Source organism: Triplophysa rosa, linkage group LG13 (genome assembly GCF_024868665.1).
Source record: "Triplophysa rosa linkage group LG13, Trosa_1v2, whole genome shotgun sequence".
Taxonomy (NCBI): Eukaryota; Metazoa; Chordata; class Actinopteri; order Cypriniformes; family Nemacheilidae; genus Triplophysa; species Triplophysa rosa.
In genome coordinates this window covers 6,291,262-6,313,768 of record NC_079902.1, presented here as the reverse complement: position 1 = coordinate 6,313,768, position 22,507 = coordinate 6,291,262, and the positions used below count along the sequence as shown (strand labels likewise).

The 22,507-nt window shown below is 36.7% G+C and overlaps 1 protein-coding gene and 1 long non-coding RNA gene across 2 annotated transcripts; one reads left to right on the top strand and one right to left on the bottom strand.

Moving 5' to 3' along the window:
- Positions 1–12: 12 nt before the first annotated feature.
- On the top strand, positions 13–9,248 carry ankrd13d (ankyrin repeat domain 13 family, member D). The gene is made up of 16 exons (XM_057349339.1): positions 13–1,146; positions 1,240–1,375; positions 2,558–2,682; positions 2,758–2,803; positions 2,956–3,099; positions 3,171–3,360; positions 3,568–3,634; positions 4,075–4,156; positions 4,254–4,315; positions 5,148–5,278; positions 5,376–5,533; positions 5,636–5,758; positions 5,834–6,006; positions 6,254–6,333; positions 6,416–6,634; positions 6,717–9,248. Exons 1-16 carry the CDS (start codon positions 1,063–1,065, stop codon positions 6,778–6,780), a joined length of 1,884 nt encoding a protein of 627 aa, XP_057205322.1. The 5' UTR covers positions 13–1,062; the 3' UTR covers positions 6,781–9,248.
- A 10,664-nt stretch (positions 9,249–19,912) lies between these two features.
- LOC130564206 (uncharacterized) lies at positions 19,913–20,658 on the bottom strand. The gene is made up of 3 exons (XR_008964214.1): positions 20,588–20,658; positions 20,287–20,377; positions 19,913–20,117 (listed from the first exon to the last, which is right to left on the bottom strand). It is a non-coding gene; the product is annotated as an uncharacterized LOC130564206 (long non-coding RNA).
- Positions 20,659–22,507: the final 1,849 nt, after the last annotated feature.

Below are 22,507 nucleotides of genomic sequence, written 5' to 3'. Positions count from 1 at the left end.
TGTTTCTGCGGGCAGTGCTTCAGAGCATATATCTATTCAACCACTAACAACAACATTAACAGGAGTTTCCTATTGACTGTAATTATTCTAAATCCTGTACGTCCTGATTTGATGGCTTTTGAGTGTAAAATTAGACTATGATACATGATCTTTTCAGATATTAGACAACATAAGATGAGTTTATAGTGTGCACATGATGCTGTCTGATCACAGATGAGTTTATAAATGAAGTCCACCCCTGTCTGATCTCGGATGAGTTTATATATTCAGCCTACACACTGAAGGCGCACGAGACGGGCATCAACGCAGCCAAGCCTGAATTCAGAGCGCTGTTACATGTACATGGACATTGTTGGGAATTAGGCCTTCGCGTGAGTTTCTTACTGGACTGGAGTATATTTATTTTACCATTGCTTATTTACAGGCTGATCCTAATATGATGGAAAGACTCCGTTTCTATGAGATGTCAAATTTCTGTAGTGCAAACATCATGTGTCTGCGGGGTCCAGCAGCACTAGCCTGATGCTGAGGATGATGGAAAGCTAGCTGCTAACTCAAGGATGCTCCACCGCAAATAAACCGCTAACTCATCCGTACTCTCGTTTTTACCACATTTAACGTGAAGCCGTTCTATTTCACTGAGCGATGTTTGTCTATTTTAGCGTGAAAGGGGGAAATAAATAAAAACTTTCACATATATCGACTCGGCTTTGCTAGCTAAGCAGCTGTTCGGTTGCATGACACTGGATGTTTTCGGCAAAGGGAGGGATTTGCAGCAAAATATTACACGAACCAGGCAGGTTAACGGTGTAAATAAAACATCCGGAGTTCTGAGAGAATGATTACACAAAGAACATTAAACGACACGTCTCGACTTTGCTATACGAGCAAATGAAAGAACGGTAACTTACGTAAATAAACGGTTGTATATCTGATCGCTTGGATGCAAAGGTGCGCGGGACAACAAGCATTTACTACAAAAGCGACTCCACGACAATAAATCAAATCAAATCACAAACAACGTTATATTAAAGCCGAAAACTTAAATCCAACATCGCTGAAATGGCTAAAGAGGCGTTTCCTTTACATTATCTGGTGTGGAACAACCAGTATCAAGAACTGGACCGAGAGCTTCAGACAAAGCAGGTAAAGTATGTTTTTTTTAGATGATTTATCGCTTCCTTAAGTGATGTTTGCTTGTATAAAGGCGTGTGTGCATTAATATGATGTGTGTTACAGCATGATGTGGAGCGGCTGGATCCCCGCGCGCGCACGCCGCTCGAGCTGTCAGTGTGTCTCGGGCACCTGGAGTCCACGCTCGTTCTGCTGAGACACAACGCGGACCCCACACACTGCAACACACAGGGCTGGACAGGTGTATTATTTACTCGTTATAAACCGTTGTCATGTTATTTGTTTTGTGTAACACAAAAATAGGCTAAATGTGTTTATCCTGCAGTGAAAGTGATTTAGGATGGAGGCTGTCCAGCTACTAAAATGAAAGAAAACGCCATGAAAGTACCATATCGCTGCTGCCTTTCTGAAACCAAGTATCGCCATATTTCGTGTTTTTTATTATTAGTCCCCCTCGATGTTTTCCACTGGGTTTTGCAAATATCTGACCAAAAAGTTTGACAACTTTGACAACACAGTATTTAATGATTTAAAAAGTATAGTGTTTTTTCCATTTCCAGAAAAACAGCGAATTTGGACATCCAAAGTTTCGGAAGGACAGCAATGAAATATGAGTCCACACACAACTGTAGGTTGTTTTTGGCTTTTAGTATGAATATGTTAGCTTTAAGGATATCTATGAACTTAAGGATATAAGTCGCATACAAAACTTACAGTGTCACATTTTCGACACATCAAATTCCTGGCTGTGAGGTAAACTGAATTCATTTTTTATTTAAAAAGGAGAAGGAGCCATTCAATAGACCACTTTGCAAGACCTAAACACTGGTACAGCAGCACTTCCGGTTTAATTTTTTTAATTTATTTTTTCACATCTTACATGTAAGTAAATCTTAAAGATATTCACTCAGTAGTTAGATTCGGTTATAAATACTGGTTGGTTGGTTGGTTGGTTGTATTCTATTAAAACGCTTGTGAAGTGTTAAAAAACTGAACCGGGAAGTTCTCATGAACCACAGCCGTTTACATCTTCTGAAGTGGTCTACAGTATATGCCCCGCCCTAACTTCGTTTCAGTGGATATTACATCATCGAACAAAACAGTGCATTTCAGGGCGCCTCACTGAGTTTTTAAGCAATAGTTTGCTGAAAATCTTGACTAATAAAACGCTTTTTACATCCAAACATGATATGTCAAGACTCATCACACCACTTTTGAAATCAGTCACAATCGGTCTCGCACAAAGCTGTTGTACGTCTTCAGACAACTTTGACACTTGCACTTTATAGAGGCTACTGTTGTTGTGGTTCATTTCTAAATCATTTTTGGAGTCTCATTGTTAAAAACAACTACCAGGAAAGTTAATTTATGTTCAGCATGAATGCGTGCAGGTGATGATGGCAGTGTTGAATTATGTGGGCAGTTTTGCAGGAGGCAGTGAGCACTGGAGATCCTGAGCTAGTGCAGCTGATCCTTCAGTACAGAGACTTCAAAAGAGCCAAAGAGAGATTGGCTGGTATTCCTGAGCTACTGAGCAAACTGAGACAGGTGATCCACTGAGACACCATTTTTGTCTGGTAACAAAAATCCATAAACACGTTTACTTACGTCATTTTTTTGCAGGCACGTGATTTCTACGTGGAGATGAAATGGGAATTTACTAGCTGGGGTAAGTTGAAGACCTACATCCATTGGTAAGACCCCAGAACATTTAATGTCATGCTTACTCACTTTTGACAACCTGAACTGATGTTTTAACCATTTCAGCACTGCCGGGCTGGACAGCTCCTGAAAATCAATACTTACTCTCCTCTCTCTTAGTGCCTCTAGTATCAAAGGTTTGTCCAAGTGACGTATACCGCGTATGGAAAAGTGGCTCGTGTTTAAGGGTCGACACCACTTTACTGGGTTTTGAGCATATGACCTGGCTCAAGGGATGCCGCAGCTACATCTTTAAAGGTGGAGGTGAGTTTTCCACCCACACGTGCAAAATATCTTTTATATTTAAAGTGATCCTACGATGTGTTGGTTCTCAGAAAGCGGGGCCATGGTGATGGAGGTGGACCACGAGAAGCAGGTGGTGTATACGGAACCGCTGTCCCTGTCCCCACACGACGCCCCCTCCCTGCTCGCCGCCATGCTGCCCTCACAGGAGAACACGGCTCAGAGGCTCACTTCACCCATAGTGTCCACTCATCTGAATACACGCAACATTGCCTTCGAGAGGTACGTACTTCGAGACGTAATGCCTGCAGAATTTGCACAGAAACACATTTTGTACTAAACCAACACCTGATTCTGCAGACCACTTCCACATTGACAGATGCAATACAGACAGGCTCACAGAAAAGGCTTTCTCAGAGATATATCATTAATTACTCTGTAGGTCTGTATGGAACCACGCTTCTAATTCCCTGTTCTCTCTGACTGTAGAAATAAATCTGGGATTTGGGGTTGGCGCTCAGAGAAGTCTGAGGTTGTCAGTGGATATGAAGCAAAGGTGAGTCTGCTGGTACTTTTTAGAGTTCTTTTAAGGATGCTTATAACCAAACAGTTCTTGGACCCCATTGAGTACCATATTAGGAAAGAATATACAAAAGAAGATATTTTGAAGAATGTAGGACAACAAACAGTTCTGGGGCACTTTTGACTACCATCATCATTATCGTCATTATTCCTACTATGGTAGTCATTGGGGTCCAAGAACGGTTTGGTTACCAATTGTAACCATTTTGGCTCTTAAGGCAAAATGTTAAACAGATGCAGTACCACCGACTGCTATTATGTAGGGTCATCCACATACTGCAGCTGAATTATTCACAATATTGTCAATAGACATGGTTGTTAATATCATGGTTAATCTCAATACCGGTATGATGTTACACCCCTAATTCACTGTAAATATAAAGTGTTCATTTTTTATGTAATTTGGGTGTCTAGGTTTACAGTGCCAGTAATGTTGAGTTAGTAACGCGTTCTCGGACTGAACACCTTTCTGATCAGGACAAGTCCAGGAGTAAAGGTACATACACATACAGACATATTAATGTGCAGAACTCATAATCATATGTAATTGCCCTTTGACTTGTTTACACTCCTGGTGTCCTCTGCATTGTCAGGGTCAAGAACACCTCTTCAGTCTTTTCTGGGTATAGCAGAGCAGCACGTCTCTAGTACCGGGGTGAGTGTGGTCAGACAAAATGCTCACTGTGATGTTTATTACAGATCAGAGAATAAACAATTTTTTTCCATTATCATTAGCAGAGTAATCTATCCTGTTTGTTCCCAGCAGTGTTTTGTTTGTTAAAAAAATAAAACATTTCATCAACTAAACTAAAACTGAACTTAATTGGAATGCAAACTATATTACCCTAAAACATTAAAAATAGACAAAAACTAAACTAATATTAAACACACTGAATAATAAGTGTAATACAAGTTTTAAAGTACAATCAAGTCATTACTTACTATTTAAATATTTATAGTTTTTGTTTTTTGTAGTCATATTAATATTTTGAATTAGCTCTTAGTTTTATATTTTGTCATTTTCTATTAGTTTGTTCATCTTTTTAATTGCTATATACTGTATAAGTTAAATACATTTTGTTTCAGTTTTACTTTAGTTTTTATTTATTCTCAGTTGATCATTTTGGAGCCACAACTTCAACTAATTTAAATTTTTTGCTAAGGAGGCAACATTTCAAGTTTTCGTTTAGTTGGGCCAATATTGATTTAATTTCAGTGAACAGAAATGTTTTAATAGCTGTAGTTTTAGTAAACTATAATAATTAAATAAAATGCTTAAATATAAAGCTGTATCAGTCATGGAGTGCAACATAACTAAACTGAATGTAAAACTATTTATTTAATTTAAAATGAACTGAAATGTGCACAAACTTCTATTTATTTGTGTGCCCACAATGCAGCATTTCTGACTGTTCTTACTTGATAAAGATTTGAATGTTGACTGTATTTATTGGTAACACTGATTTGTTTATTTATTGTGTTTTTAGAGTCAGGTATCTCAGTGTGCTAGTCCCCATAATCCAACAGCTATCACAGCAGAAGAATACTTTGATGCTGAGTTCAATCTGAATGCCAGAGATATTGGACGACCCATTGAACTTACCAGCAAAGTGCAAAAGTAAAGTCTCTACACCACCCTTCAAATGCTACAATCCCAACATGAACTTAACAAGAAATATGTGTTTGTTGCCTTTACATCTCTGTGTGTCTTTTAGGTTTAAAGCCACTTTGTGGTTAAGTGAAGCTCATCCTCTCTCACTGACTGAGCAAGTAACGCCCATCATTGACCTCATGGCTATATCAAATGCCCACTTTGCCAAGCTGCGTGACTTCATCACTTTGCGTCTACCCCCTGGCTTTCCCGTAAAGATAGGTGAAAAAAGGGACATCATATAGATTGAATGAGCGTTTGATAAATAATTTTACTGAACCTTTGGAAATCATCATCCTACTAATCGTCCTTTTGTACTTTTAGAAATACCTCTCTTCCACGTGTTGAACGCTCGCGTGACCTTCAGCAATCTTTGTGGTTGTGACGAACCAGTCAGTTCTGTTACTGTATTAAATCCACAGTCTCCACAAGCAGCGTCAGAGGCTGGTATGGACTCAACTTGTTCAAGGTCAGTTAAGTTTTAACCACACAGCTGGTTTATTCATATCTCACTGCTCTCAGGCCAGCCGCCGCCTCCCCTGCAATGTGAGGTGGACCCGTCTGTGTTCGAGCCTCCCCCAGAATACACAACGCTTGGTCCAGGCCGCAGTGAACCAATGAGAGATGAGGATGATAATTTACTCCAGTTTGCCATACAACAGAGTCTGCTGGATGCAGGAACAGAAAGCGACCAGGTAATGTACCTGTATCTGTGGAATATGTGACATTTTTTAATCATTGTGTATATGTGACATTTTTAAAATATTTGGTCACCAACAGTTGGCAACTAACTCAAATTGGCCATGGAAGAAAAATAAATGATTCTGGTGACGTGTCCCTCTCATTGTTTATGGTGGTTACACAATAGTAAAAAAATCATTACTAAAATTCTCAGCTTTCCTATCACTCACTCATGATCTCTTTTCCTGTTTTTCACTTTAGGTGACCATATGGGAGGCTCTTACAAACACTCGTCCAGCTTCTCAGCCTCCGCTGTATGAGGAGGACTCTCAGTTTGAGAGGTGTGTGTGTACATCGACTTCAGAGCTGGGTTGTGCATATCAGTTGTTTTGTGATTGATCTCTATATGTCTGTATCTGACAGGGCCATTCAGGAATCTTTGTCGTTGAATGGAGGGGATGGTGAAGAGTCAGATCCTGGCCAGCCGATATCCCCATCCGATCCCTCCCTCAACTCCCCTCCATGTTACAGCTCATTGGACGAGCCTCGGGCGCCAGGAGCGTTTGCCGTTGCCAGCAGTTTTGACGAACAGCTACGCATCGCTATGGAGCTCTCGTGCAGAGAGCAAGAAGATTTAGATCGGTAAGACTTTTTCCTAGTAGTGTTTGAAACAGAGCTATAGTGTTGCCAGCCAGTATAACATTTGTGTATTTGTTCCCAAAAGGAAGAGGAGGGAAGAAGAGGAAGAGCTGGAGAGGATACTGCAACTGTCTCTCACAGAGAAGTAACCGTAGAAAAGCGTGACGTGGGTTTAAAGGGATATTTATTGGTTGTGTTTTTTTCTGCAATGTTAAATTATTCTTCTTTTAGATTCATCATCACAATAATAAAAATGAAAGAGGAATCTGAGAGAGAGAGCGTGTGTGTGGTCGCCAAGACTGAAGCAGTTCATTGGAATTTTTTTTTAAAGAATATGAAACATAGAGCACAGCATGAAATTGTTAATGATATCCTCTCAGTTCCTATGTCTTTTGAGTGATAAAGGTCTTGAAAACTTCAATTGCATTGTATGATGAAAATGTGAATATGAATTATGAATATTGATGACTATCACAATGCATAAAGGTAAAGTATTGAATATATTATTGCTCTGAAATGAGTTTAATTATAGTGGATGATAATGACATGACAGTATAAGTATTAAATGTTGCTCCAACACTTTCACGACAATAAGGGTGTCTTTAATATGTCTTTGGTGTTTTGACACTGTTGTCATGAGATGACTTGTAACAGATGGGAAAAGCAAAACCCCCATTCTTGTTTTGAAGAACATGAGGGTGAATAAATGATAACAAAATTGTTATTTTTGGACGGAGTGTATTTGTCATAAAGCCAACATGTTGCATTTTTTTAGACTGGAAAAGATTCTAAATAAACCGTACAATAGAATTGAAACCAATTAGTATGTCAAATTTAAATATGTTTTGATCCTAATATCTCTAATTCTCAATACAAAGAACCATTTCTGCAAAAAAAAGCTCATAAGAAACTAGGTAGAACTATTTTACCAAGTATAACATTTACAAAGCCATCTTTTTAAAATATCTAACAAAAATGTCTGCCTAGAATGCTTGATAAAAGTCACATGTCATCCTAAATACCATTTCAATCGTAAATTGAAAATATTCTACTGATATATCTCTTGTGACAACTAGCCCCGGGTTTTATATAGGCTATAATTAAAATGCGCACCGTTAAAAAAGCTGTAGCAGTAAGAAAAAAATATAAATAAGATAAGGTTCGAAATACAATGCAAAAAAACTAATGCCTTAAACATTTGGAACTTTTTAATTATTGATGCTTTACTCACTAGGACTATTCAATTTTGATTGCGTTGATAAATGGATCACAGGCAGAGATATTTTGCTGGTCCGGGTCACCTCAGACTGGACGATACCAGGTAAGGTATCATCAATTCTGGACATTATAACACAAACAACAAAAGTGAAAAATTCATATTTTAACGTTAATTGTTTACTTTCAGATGATTAGTTTGTCAGGGACTGCAACTTCCTCCAATTCACAGAAGTCCATGTAAGTGTTTTATAGATTTGTTTACACCTCAAACGGTCTTTTATTTTACTGATTTATCATTATGGACTTGGCAAATAAAGAAGATACATTACCTCCGTCTGCCGTGGACCTGTGGAGAAGAGGCGAGCGAAAGGTAAGAAACAGTCATTAGATGTGAATATTTTAACATGCATGAGGATATTTAGCAGTCACTGTAAAAGTTGTTGACGATTGCTTTATCAGGCTAAAAGTTACCATATAAGTCATTTAATGCTGTTCTCAACTGAATAAGCAAATTTACGTTCATCAGCTTGAGCCTTTGCGCCCTCGGCTGATGCTTTCAGGTCTGGAGACCTCCAGAGGTGAGTGAGCTTCACATAGCCTACTGTAGGAGAGATAATAGGATCACTAAACCGTCTACATCACAGAACCTCAAATGATCTTAAGTCTTCATGGACTGTTTAGAAGTCTAATGCCCACTTGCTGCAAATGCAGATTTTATTTAATTGTCTTGTTCTGGCTTGTTTGCAGTGTAACTTCCACATCTGCCAAGTTTCCAACCATCCAGACCTGTTCAACCGCGTCCACCAAAGGCAGCGCCGAGGAGACCCCTCAGGACTGAAGTATGGACAGGCATGGACTTTGGGCTTTTTATAAAGAACAGCCCGGGTTTCCCAAGATATGGTGCCAAATGAGGTAGGACCCAACTAGTTTAATGTGCAACAGAAAAATAAATATGTGCAACAGAAAAATAAATATGTGCAACAGAAAAATAAATATGTGCAACAGAAAAAGAAAATGTGCAAAAGAAAAAGATAATATACAACAGAAAAAAGAATGCAATATGTACAACAGAAAAAGATGATGTGTATATGTTTTTGTCAGTTGTTTTTGTTGATTTCTTCTAAATAAAAATGTGACTTATATACTAGTAATGTGTCTTTATTTAACAATGCAAGAAGCAAACAACCTGATCTGGTGTTAAATTAGCAACAGCAACTTAATTCTGTCTCTACTTTCTGATGTGGCCTTTAGTGGACTATAAGCTTAAACATGCCTTGCTAGGCCTATTTCTTTTGAAAAGAAGTGAATTGTTGATTAGAGGTCAAGAGGTATTAATCAAAGTTCACATTATGTGTGCTCACAAATGCAAATCTTAAACTGAGCACATAAATGGCCAAAAACGACATGGCAAAAATAATTACCCCAAAATTTGGAGAAATGTCTCAGTGGGTTCATACAATGGAAGTCAATGAGGGCCAATATTGTCTGGTTACCAAGTTCCAACTTCCTTCAAAACAAAAAGAAGAAGAAAGTTATACAGGTTTAAAATAACATTTTGGGAGAACTTTCCCTTTACGCACAACTGATAGTTTTCAATTACTTTTAAGTTGAACGTTAAGATGCTGCCATGCCTTTTTTTATATAAATGTAAAAAGATACACAGAGACAAAGAGTAAGAGAACAGTCTGTATTTCTTCACAAGTTTATTCGGTTGACTTGAAAAGGTTAGAGGGAGAACTCGAGCACTTCAGATAAAAACAGGTACACTCAGTTTTTAAGCTTCAAAACACTCATTTCAACATCAAATCAGATCAGTCATCTCTCAGATAAACAAAACAAGCCTACACTCCAAAAAGGCTGGAAAAGAAGAAATGGTGCATACAGTATAAGGCCGAAACACATTCCAGAAGAGGTGAGATATTAAGAAGCGGTTAAGGAAGTCTCTCCACAATAGAAAAGTGTAAATGTTTCACGTAAACATATTTTCCATAGTAACAGATTCATATGTGATGACAGTGTGAGGAAGAAATGAAGAGTTCTTTTAGTCAGATTTTTGTACAAGTGAAACAAGCAATTCAGCATTTGCATCTATTGGCCATGTCAAATGTTATTGCAGTTGTCAAAAAGCTGAATTGCATTACTTGTCGATATCATAGTCAAATCAAGTATCAGCACGATGTCATTGTACCATGAAAAACAATGGACACTAAGTTACTACCATCCACTGAGTCGAGGCGAATTTTAAAGGCAGCCTGATCTTCAGTCACAACATTACAATTTGCAGATGTTATTGCATCGGAGCCCATCAGTGAGTCCAGTCTGAATCAAGATAACGCAACTCATTCAAAGCCAAACCTTGTGTTTGTTCAGTGCATTCATGCAGTGCAATGTTTTGGAGACGGATGGAAGACGTGGTTGGGTAGCCCTCCAATTATTTGAAGATGTTATATTTTTCTAACCTGTAGGATGTGCAATATTACATCCCATGTTGTGAGATGTGAGTGTGTCTAAAGAGGTAGACAGAACAGACAACCAAATTCTTGTCAATAAGAAACACATGCATGGCTTTAAATTGCATCTTTTAGTGAATTTAGATCATCTGGAACCTAAAGGCCTTCATTTATAACAGCAACGGTGCCATGATGTGCGATGCAGTAATTCTGTATCTGGATTGTTTTGTGATATCGTTTTTCATTTATTATTCATCTCTTATTGGTCGAACAAACAGACAGTCTCACCTCAAACTCCTATCACGCTTGAGCCAGCATGCTTTAAATTGCGAAATCTATTTGATGACGAAGGCATTTAAATACTTCACCTTTAAAAGTTTACTTGCTTGCTCAGCTGCTGAATCTATGAATGTAATATGAATCCCAAATCATAGCAACTCAGAATTCATCTTAAGTGTAAAGTGTATGACAAATGATGTCTAAACACCCTGTTAAGGATCAAAAGGCAGATGCAGCACATTTAAAGTGAGTTTTTGTAACGAACTGTGCTCTCAAAATCCGCAATGATGCAATGTTTTTGCTATAGTTTAATTATGAATTGATTTGTTTTCAATTTAGAATAAATAAATAAAAGTAGAAATCATGGTTTTTGTGCAAATTATTGAGCTGTCCTCGCGGTGCAACTTGCTGTTAGCAGTCGGCGTCTGTGCTACCGTGTGCTGCGTCGAGGCTTTGTGCAGAAGAGCAGATGGTGGCATGAGTTTAATTATGGTGGATGATAATGACATGAAAGTATAAGTATTAAATGTTGCTCCAACACTTTCACGACAATAAGGGTGTCTTTAATACGTCTTTGGACCCGGTTGCATAAAGCACCTTAAGTGTAATTTTCCCTTAAGTGTGTCCTTAAGTATACCTTAAGTTTTACTTAAGTTATTCTCCTATTGTCTTTGCTAAAGGAAAATCACCCCTTAAGTGTCAAACTTAAGGGAAAAACTTAAGGTGCTTTATGCAACCGGGCCTTGGTGTTTTGACACTGTTGTCATGAGATGACTTGTAGTTGCAGTTGGGACAAAGCAAAACCCCCATTTTAAAGGAACAGTTCATTCAAAAATGAAAACTCTGCAGAACACAGAATATATTTTAAAGAACGTTGGTAACCAAACAACTTTTGAACCTGTTGACTTCCATTGTATGTCCACAAAACCACTCAAAATATCTTATTTTGTGTTCTACAGAAACCACAACATGTTTTGAATGACTTGATGGTGAATCAATCATAACAGAGATTATATATATATAATATTAATAATTATCCCTCTAAGGACAGAATAACAAAGCTACATGTTTGTCATATTAGGTACATTTTATGTTACACTTTTAGACCAGAAAAGATTATAAATAAACAGCACGATACAATTGAAATAAATTATTTTTAGACATTAAAATGATGTAACAAATAATGTGTTCCTCCAATGCTCGAAAAAGTCATGGGTCACCAAAATACAATTTCAGTCGTATCTTGTGATTGGACAATTTCTACAGGTTACGCACATACCTTACATACACAAACAAACAATACAAATGCAAATACCTTCAAGCACAATTTACACCAGTTACAATGAGCTTATCTTCAGCATCTTCCCTTGGACACATACTCCAATGCAACACACGCACACACTAATGCACTTGTATATAAACTACATACATACTGTGAAATTACTGTTTTTTAAATTAATGTATAACCTGTTAATAAGTTCAAATAAGTTTATGTATTAAACATTTTCTCACATAACAACCTTATTTTTATAATTTCTACTATTATTATTTTATTATATATATATATATATATTCCTTAGAGGGATAATTATTAATATTATATATATATAATCTCTGTTATGATTGATTCACCATCAAGTCATTCAAAACATGTTGTGGTTTCTGTAGAACACAAAATAAGATATTTTGAGTGGTTTTGTGGACATACAATGGAAGTCAACAGGTTCAAAAGTTGTTTGGTTACCAACGTTCTTTAAAATATATTCTGTGTTCTGCAGAGTTTTCATTTTTGAATGAACTGTTCCTTTAAAATGGGGGTTTTGCTTTGTCCCAACTGCAACTACAAGTCATCTCATGACAACAGTGTCAAAACACCAAGGCCCGGTTGCATAAAGCACCTTAAGTTTTTCCCTTAAGTATGACACTTAAGGGGTGATTTTCCTTTAGCAAAGACAATAGGAGAATAACTTAAGTAAAACTTAAGGTATACTTAAGGACACACTTAAGGGAAAATTACACTTAAGGTGCTTTATGCAACCGGGTCCAAAGACGTATTAAAGACACCCTTATTGTCGTGAAAGTGTTGGAGCAACATTTAATACTTATACTTTCATGTCATTATCATCCACCATAATTAAACTCATGCCACCATCTGCTCTTCTGCACAAAGCCACGACGCAGCACACGGTAGCACAGACGCCGACTGCTAACAGCAAGTTGCACCGCGAGGACAGCTCAATAATTTGCACAAAAACCATGATATCTACATTTATTTATTTATTCTAAATTGAAAACAAATCAATTCATAATTAAACTATAGCAAAAACATTGCATCATTGCGGATTTTGAGAGCACAGTTCGTTACAAAAACTCACTTTAAATGTGCTGCATCTGCCTTTTGATCCTTAACAGGGTGTTTAGACATCATTTGTCATACACTTTACACTTAAGATGAATTCTGAGTTGCTATGATTTGGGATTCATATTACATTCATAGATTCAGCAGCTGAGCAAGCAAGTAAACTTTTAAAGGTGAAGTATTTAAATGCCTTCGTCATCAAATAGATTTCGCAATTTAAAGCATGCTGGCTCAAGCGTGATAGGAGTTTGAGGTGAGACTGTCTGTTTGTTCGACCAATAAGAGATGAATAATAAATGAAAAACGATATCACAAAACAATCCAGATACAGAATTACTGCATCGCACATCATGGCACCGTTGCAGTTATAAATGAAGGCCTTTAGGTTCCAGATGATCTAAATTCACTAAAAGATGCAAATTAAAGCCATGCATGTGTTTCTTATTGACAAGAATTTGGTTGTCTGTTCTGTCTACCTCTTTAGACACACTCACATCTCACAACATGGGATGTAATATTGCACATCCTACAGGTTAGAAAAATATAACATCTTCAAATAATTGGAGGGCTACCCAACCACGTCTTCCATCCGTCTCCAAAACATTGCACTGCATGAATGCACTGAACAAACACAAGGTTTGGCTTTGAATGAGTTGCGTTATCTTGATTCAGACTGGACTCACTGATGGGCTCCGATGCAATAACATCTGCAAATTGTAATGTTGTGACTGAAGATCAGGCTGCCTTTAAAATTCGCCTCGACTCAGTGGATGGTAGTAACTTAGTGTCCATTGTTTTTCATGGTACAATGACATCGTGCTGATACTTGATTTGACTATGATATCGACAAGTAATGCAATTCAGCTTTTTGACAACTGCAATAACATTTGACATGGCCAATAGATGCAAATGCTGAATTGCTTGTTTCACTTGTACAAAAATCTGACTAAAAGAACTCTTCATTTCTTCCTCACACTGTCATCACATATGAATCTGTTACTATGGAAAATATGTTTACGTGAAACATTTACACTTTTCTATTGTGGAGAGACTTCCTTAACCGCTTCTTAATATCTCACCTCTTCTGGAATGTGTTTCGGCCTTATACTGTATGCACCATTTCTTCTTTTCCAGCCTTTTTGGAGTGTAGGCTTGTTTTGTATATCTGAGAGATGACTGATCTGATATGATGTTGAAATGAGTGTTTTGAAGCTTAAAAACTGAGTGTACCTGTTTTTATCTGAAGTGCTCGAGTTCTCCCTCTAACCTTTTCAAGTCAACCGAATAAACTTGTGAAGAAATACAGACTGTTCTCTTACTCTTTGTCTCTGTGTATCTTTTTACATTTATATAAAAAAAGGCATGGCAGCATCTTAACGTTCAACTTAAAAGTAATTGAAAACTATCAGTTGTGCGTAAAGGGAAAGTTCTCCCAAAATGTTATTTTAAACCTGTATAACTTTCTTCTTCTTTTTGTTTTGAAGGAAGTTGGAACTTGGTAACCAGACAATATTGGCCCTCATTGACTTCCATTGTATGAACCCACTGAGACATTTCTCCAAATTTTGGGGTAATTATTTTTGCCATGTCGTTTTTGGCCATTTATGTGCTCAGTTTAAGATTTGCATTTGTGAGCACACATAATGTGAACTTTGATTAATACCTCTTGACCTCTAATCAACAATTCACTTCTTTTCAAAAGAAATAGGCCTAGCAAGGCATGTTTAAGCTTATAGTCCACTAAAGGCCACATCAGAAAGTAGAGACAGAATTAAGTTGCTGTTGCTAATTTAACACCAGATCAGGTTGTTTGCTTCTTGCATTGTTAAATAAAGACACATTACTAGTATATAAGTCACATTTTTATTTAGAAGAAATCAACAAAAACAACTGACAAAAACATATACACATCATCTTTTTCTGTTGTACATATTGCATTCTTTTTTCTGTTGTATATTATCTTTTTCTTTTGCACATTTTCTTTTTCTGTTGCACATATTTATTTTTCTGTTGCACATATTTANTTACAATAAAAAGTATACATTTATAAATATAAACTAATAGTATTTTATACTATTAGCAAGTTTTATATCTTGTGTGTTTTTATATGTTTGTCCAGCAGCTATTAGATAGGCCTACATGATATCAGGATTTTAGTTTTAAGTATGAACTTAAATTGTGTTTAAAAGTAACTTACAAAGCACTGATTTTACTTTATGCATAGCCATCTCTTGTGACAACTAGCCCCGGTCTTTAAAATAGGGTAGTTGACAGACGAATATACAATTTCCTATGTGTGACGTCAAAAAATTGGGGAAAAACTACCAATGAAGATATATCTCTCTTATTTCTCTCTTCTATTGATCATTTTATATGATAAATGAGATTATTAATAATATAAACAATGTATAATAATTATTTTGCTTTGTGACACCATAGGACATGTACGATTTATTCGTCAGCTACCCATAATGTACAGGATAGATATAAACATTTGAGGAATTTAAATGCGCACCATTACAAAATCTGTAACAGTAAAAAAAGATTAGAAAATATAAACAATATAAGGTAGAAATACAAGGCAAAAATATCAGAAACTTAAACGTGTAATTGTAACCATGGTTACGGATTTTTTTAATTTGACAAACATTGTCGCTTTACTACTCACTCTAGTAGGCTTGATCAGTTTTTAAGCAATTTGACGAGTTTTATTTCCTCGATTAATTGAAGAAATGGATCACAGGCAGAGATATTTTCTCGCCGGGCACCTCAGACTGAGATCCAGGTAAGTATCATTCTAGAGAATATAACAACATACGTGAAAAGATCTCTATTTTAACTTTTTACTCAACTTTCAGAGTTATTTGTCGGGATGCACTTCCTCTCATTCACAGAAGTCCTGTAAGTGTGTGTTTGATTTGTTTACACCTCAAACGTCTTTTATTTTATGATTTATCTTATGGACTTGCAAAAAAGAAGATACATTACCTCCGTCTGCCGTGGACCTGTGGAGAAGAGGCGAGCGAAAGGTAAGAAACAGTCATTAGATGTGAATATTTTAACATGCATGAGGATATTTAGCAGTCACTGTAAAAGTTGTTGACGATTGCTTTACAGGCTAAAGTTACCATATAAGTCATTTAATGCTGTTCTCAACTGAATAAGCAAATTTACGTTCATCAGCTTGAGCCTTTGCGCCCTCGGCTGTTGCTTTCAGGTCTGGAGACCTCCAGAGGTGAGTGAGCTTCACATAGCCTACTGTAGGAGAGATAATAGGATCACTAAACCGTCTACATCACAGAACCTCAAATGATCTTAAGTCTTCATGGACTGTTTAGAAGTCTAATGCCCACTTGCTGCAAATGCAGATTTTATTTAATTGTCTTGTTCTGGCTTGTTTGCAGTGTTACTTCCACATCTGCCAAGTTTCCAACCATCCAGACCTGTTCAACCGCGTCCACCAAAGGCAGCGCCGAGGAGACCCCTCAGGACTGAAGTATGGACAGGCATGGACTTTGGGCTTTTTATAAAGAACAGCCCGGGTTTCCCAAGATATGGTGCCAAATGAGGTAGGACCCAACTAGTTTAATGTGCAACAGAAAAATAAATATGTGCAACAGAAAAATAAATATGTGCAACAGAAAAATAAATATGTGCAACAGAAAAAGAAAATGTGCAAAAGAAAAAGATAATATACAACAGAAAAAAGAATGCAATATGTACAACAGAAAAAGATGATGTGTATATGTTTTTGTCAGTTGTTTTTGTTGATTTCTTCTAAATAAAAATGTGACTTATATACTAGTAATGTGTCTTTATTTAACAATGCAAGAAGCAAACAACCTGATCTGGTGTTAAATTAGCAACAGCAACTTAATTCTGTCTCTACTTTCTGATGTGGCCTTTAGTGGACTATAAGCTTAAACATGCCTTGCTAGGCCTATTTCTTTTGAAAAGAAGTGAATTGTTGATTAGAGGTCAAGAGGTATTAATCAAAGTTCACATTATGTGTGCTCACAAATGCAAATCTTAAACTGAGCACATAAATGGCCAAAAACGACATGGCAAAAATAATTACCCCAAAATTTGGAGAAATGTCTCAGTGGGTTCATACAATGGAAGTCAATGAGGGCCAATATTGTCTGGTTACCAAGTTCCAACTTCCTTCAAAACAAAAAGAAGAAGAAAGTTATACAGGTTTAAAATAACATTTTGGGAGAACTTTCCCTTTACGCACAACTGATAGTTTTCAATTACTTTTAAGTTGAACGTTAAGATGCTGCCATGCCTTTTTTTATATAAATGTAAAAAGATACACAGAGACAAAGAGTAAGAGAACAGTCTGTATTTCTTCACAAGTTTATTCGGTTGACTTGAAAAGGTTAGAGGGAGAACTCGAGCACTTCAGATAAAAACAGGTACACTCAGTTTTTAAGCTTCAAAACACTCATTTCAACATCATATCAGATCAGTCATCTCTCAGATATACAAAACAAGCCTACACTCCAAAAAGGCTGGAAAAGAAGAAATGGTGCATACAGTATAAGGCCGAAACACATTCCAGAAGAGGTGAGATATTAAGAAGCGGTTAAGGAAGTCTCTCCACAATAGAAAAGTGTAAATGTTTCACGTAAACATATTTTCCATAGTAACAGATTCATATGTGATGACAGTGTGAGGAAGAAATGAAGAGTTCTTTTAGTCAGATTTTTGTACAAGTGAAACAAGCAATTCAGCATTTGCATCTATTGGCCATGTCAAATGTTATTGCAGTTGTCAAAAAGCTGAATTGCATTACTTGTCGATATCATAGTCAAATCAAGTATCAGCACGATGTCATTGTACCATGAAAAACAATGGACACTAAGTTACTACCATCCACTGAGTCGAGGCGAATTTTAAAGGCAGCCTGATCTTCAGTCACAACATTACAATTTGCAGATGTTATTGCATCGGAGCCCATCAGTGAGTCCAGTCTGAATCAAGATAACGCAACTCATTCAAAGCCAAACCTTGTGTTTGTTCAGTGCATTCATGCAGTGCAATGTTTTGGAGACGGATGGAAGACGTGGTTGGGTAGCCCTCCAATTATTTGAAGATGTTATATTTTTCTAACCTGTAGGATGTGCAATATTACATCCCATGTTGTGAGATGTGAGTGTGTCTAAAGAGGTAGACAGAACAGACAACCAAATTCTTGTCAATAAGAAACACATGCATGGCTTTAATTTGCATCTTTTAGTGAATTTAGATCATCTGGAACCTAAAGGCCTTCATTTATAACTGCAACGGTGCCATGATGTGCGATGCAGTAATTCTGTATCTGGATTGTTTTGTGATATCGTTTTTCATTTATTATTCATCTCTTATTGGTCGAACAAACAGACAGTCTCACCTCAAACTCCTATCACGCTTGAGCCAGCATGCTTTAAATTGCGAAATCTATTTGATGACGAAGGCATTTAAATACTTCACCTTTAAAAGTTTACTTGCTTGCTCAGCTGCTGAATCTATGAATGTAATATGAATCCCAAATCATAGCAACTCAGAATTCATCTTAAGTGTAAAGTGTATGACAAATGATGTCTAAACACCCTGTTAAGGATCAAAAGGCAGATGCAGCACATTTAAAGTGAGTTTTTGTAACGAACTGTGCTCTCAAAATCCGCAATGATGCAATGTTTTTGCTATAGTTTAATTATGAATTGATTTGTTTTCAATTTAGAATAAATAAATAAATGTAGATATCATGGTTTTTGTGCAAATTATTGAGCTGTCCTCGCGGTGCAACTTGCTGTTAGCAGTCGGCGTCTGTGCTACCGTGTGCTGCGTCGTGGCTTTGTGCAGAAGAGCAGATGGTGGCATGAGTTTAATTATGGTGGATGATAATGACATGAAAGTATAAGTATTAAATGTTGCTCCAACACTTTCACGACAATAAGGGTGTCTTTAATACGTCTTTGGACCCGGTTGCATAAAGCACCTTAAGTGTAATTTTCCCTTAAGTGTGTCCTTAAGTATACCTTAAGTTTTACTTAAGTTATTCTCCTATTGTCTTTGCTAAAGGAAAATCACCCCTTAAGTGTCATACTTAAGGGAAAAACTTAAGGTGCTTTATGCAACCGGGCCTTGGTGTTTTGACACTGTTGTCATGAGATGACTTGTAGTTGCAGTTGGGACAAAGCAAAACCCCCATTTTAAAGGAACAGTTCATTCAAAAATGAAAACTCTGCAGAACACAGAATATATTTTAAAGAACGTTGGTAACCAAACAACTTTTGAACCTGTTGACTTCCATTGTATGTCCACAAAACCACTCAAAATATCTTATTTTGTGTTCTACAGAAACCACAACATGTTTTGAATGACTTGATGGTGAATCAATCATAACAGAGATTATATATATATAATATTAATAATTATCCCTCTAAGGACAGAATAACAAAGCTACATGTTTGTCATATTAGGTACATTTTATGTTACACTTTTAGACCAGAAAAGATTATAAATAAACAGCACGATACAATTGAAATAAATTATTTTTAGACATTAAAATGATGTAACAAATAATGTGTTCCTCCAATGCTCGAAAAAGTCATGGGTCACCAAAATACAATTTCAGTCGTATCTTGTGATTGGACAATTTCTACAGGTTACGCACATACCTTACATACACAAACAAACAATACAAATGCAAATACCTTCAAGCACAATTTACACCAGTTACAATGAGCTTATCTTCAGCATCTTCCCTTGGACACATACTCCAATGCAACACACGCACACACTAATGCACTTGTATATAAACTACATACATACTGTGAAATTACTGTTTTTTAAATTAATGTATAACCTGTTAATAAGTTCAAATAAGTTTATGTATTAAACATTTTCTCACATAACAACCTTATTTTTATAATTGCTACTATTATTATTTTATTATATATATATATATATATTTTTTCTGTTGCACATATTTATTTTTCTGTTGCACATTAAACTAGTTGGGTCCTACCTCATTTGGCACCATATCTTGGGAAACCCGGGCTGTTCTTTATAAAAAGCCCAAAGTCCATGCCTGTCCATACTTCAGTCCTGAGGGGTCTCCTCGGCGCTGCCTTTGGTGGACGCGGTTGAACAGGTCTGGATGGTTGGAAACTTGGCAGATGTGGAAGTGACACTGCAAACAAGCCAGAACAAGACAATTAAATAAAATCTGCATTTGCAGCAAGTGGGCATTAGACTTCTAAACAGTCCATGAAGACTTAAGATCATTTGAGGTTCTGTGATGTAGACGGTTTAGTGATCCTATTATCTCTCCTACAGTAGGCTATGTGAAGCTCACTCACCTCTGGAGGTCTCCAGACCTGAAAGCAGCAGCCGAGGGCGCAAAGGCTCAAGCTGAGGGCGCCCTCTATTGGACACTTGAGGAAGCTTCAACTGCAGAAGCACAATGCTTACTGCATACAGTACACTGTGTCCTTCGCAGGCATTTTACAATTTTGCTTATTAAGTTTAGAACTGCATTAAAATGACCTTCATGGTTACCTTTAGCCTGTTAAAGCATCGAATCGGTCGCTAATAAATTTACTGTGACTGTAAAGTACTGTTAAGCATCCTCATGCCTGTTAAAATATATTCATTTTTTACCTGTCGCGCGGCCTCTTTTCTCCTCCACAGGTCCACGGCAGACGGAGGTATTATGTCTTCTCTCTTTGCTAAGTCCATAACGATAAATCAATAAATAAAAAGACAGTTTCAGATGTAAAGATGATTGAAGGCATGCACAACACACACTTACGCGGACTTCTGTGAATGAGAGGAAGTCGCACTCCCAGACAAAATAAGCCTCTGAAAGTTGAGTAAAAAGTTAAAATAGAGACTCTTTCACGTATGTTGTTAATTATCTCTAGAATGATACTTTACCTGGACTCATCAAGCTGGCCCGGGCGAGTAAAATATCTCTGCCTGTGATCCATTTCTTCAATTAATCGAGGAAATAAAACTCGTCAAATTGCTTTAAAAACTGATCAAGCCTACTAGAGTGAGTAGTAAAGCGACAATGTTTGTCAAATTAAAAAAATACCGTAACCATGGTTACAATTACACGTTTAAGTTTCTGATATTTTTGCCTTGTATTTCTACCTTATATTGTTTATATTTTCTAATCTTTTTTTACTGTTACAGATTTTGTAATGGTGCGCATTTAAATTCCTCAAATGTTTATATCTATCCTGTACATATATGGGTAGCTGACGAATAAATCGTACATGTGTCCTGTCACAAAGCAAAATAATAATTATTACATTGTTTATATTATTAATAATCTCATTTATCATATAAAATGATCAATAGAAGAGAGAAAATAAGAGAGATATATCTTCATTGGTAGTTTTTTACCCCAATTTTTTGACGTCACACCATAGGAGAAATGTGTATATTCGTCTGTCAACTACCCATATATAAATAAGACAGGGGCTAGTTGTCACAAGAGATGGCTATGCATAAAGTAAAATCAGTGCTTTTGTAAGTTACTTTTAAACACAATTTAAGTTCATACATAAAACTAAAATCCTGATATCATGTAGGCCTATCTAATAGCTGCTGGACAAACATAATAAAAACACACAAGATATAAAACTTGCTAATAGTATAAAATACTATTAGTTTATGTTTATAAATGTATATTTTTTATTGTAAATTATATATATATATATATATATAATAAAATAATAATAGTAGAAATTATAAAAATAAGGTTGTTATGTGAGAAAATGTTTAATACATAAACTTATTTGAACTTATTAACAAGTTATATGTAACCCAGGTAACCAGCAGTAGTAAAAGATGATTAAATGAAATTAATATGAAGTTATTTTTCTTTATTTTATATTTTATGTATTTTATATTATTTTCGTGGGCATTTAAACAGCCAATAAAATATTTTGTGGTTGGGAAAACTGACCAATGCGGATTTAGGATGGTGCATAGCGCATTTTTTTTTCTTCTCTCGTTTTTCCGGATCTAGCACGAGGTTGGTGTTCACGTCTCTCTCTGATCGGCGGAGCGGAAGAGCGCATAGCGGTTTAGGTCTCTCTGGAGATATTTGAGAACTTAAGAAACCAAACGGTGATATTTGAGTAAAATTCAAGTTATATGTGTCTAGAGACAGTGTAGCAAGAAAAAGAAGCCAAGTTTGATGTGAGAAAGAGACTGTTTAATCGATTTACGTCGTGTGACGCAGCTGATAAGGAGGAGATAAGAGCAGCTAAGAGAAGCTACTCTGAAAAGCTGAAGAACCAGTTTTCAGCCAACGACCCTGCATCGGTGTGGAAAGGCCTGAAAGACATTACCAACTACAAGCCATCATCCCCTCAGTCTATGGGTAATCAACGACTGGCTGACGACCTGAACGACTTCTATTGTCGTTTTGAAATGCAGAGTCTCACCCTTCACACCCGCCCTGACCCTATCTCTGCTATACCATTAACACCTCCTCTTGACACTCAACCTGCACTTAAGATCTGCGAAGAGGATGTTTGCCAGCTTTTCCGCAAACAAAAGATCAGA

Excerpts from the sequence above, each read along its gene's own strand:
- ankrd13d (XM_057349339.1), top strand. The coding sequence starts at position 1,063 with ATGGCTAAAGAGGCGTTTCCTTTACATTATCTGGTGTGGAACAACCAG. Across the intron at positions 3,100-3,170 it reads CTACATCTTTAAAGGTGGAG|AAAGCGGGGCCATGGTGATG; the intron begins GTGAGTTTTCCA and ends GTTGGTTCTCAG. Across the intron at positions 3,635-4,074 it reads TCAGTGGATATGAAGCAAAG|GTTTACAGTGCCAGTAATGT; the intron begins GTGAGTCTGCTG and ends TTGGGTGTCTAG.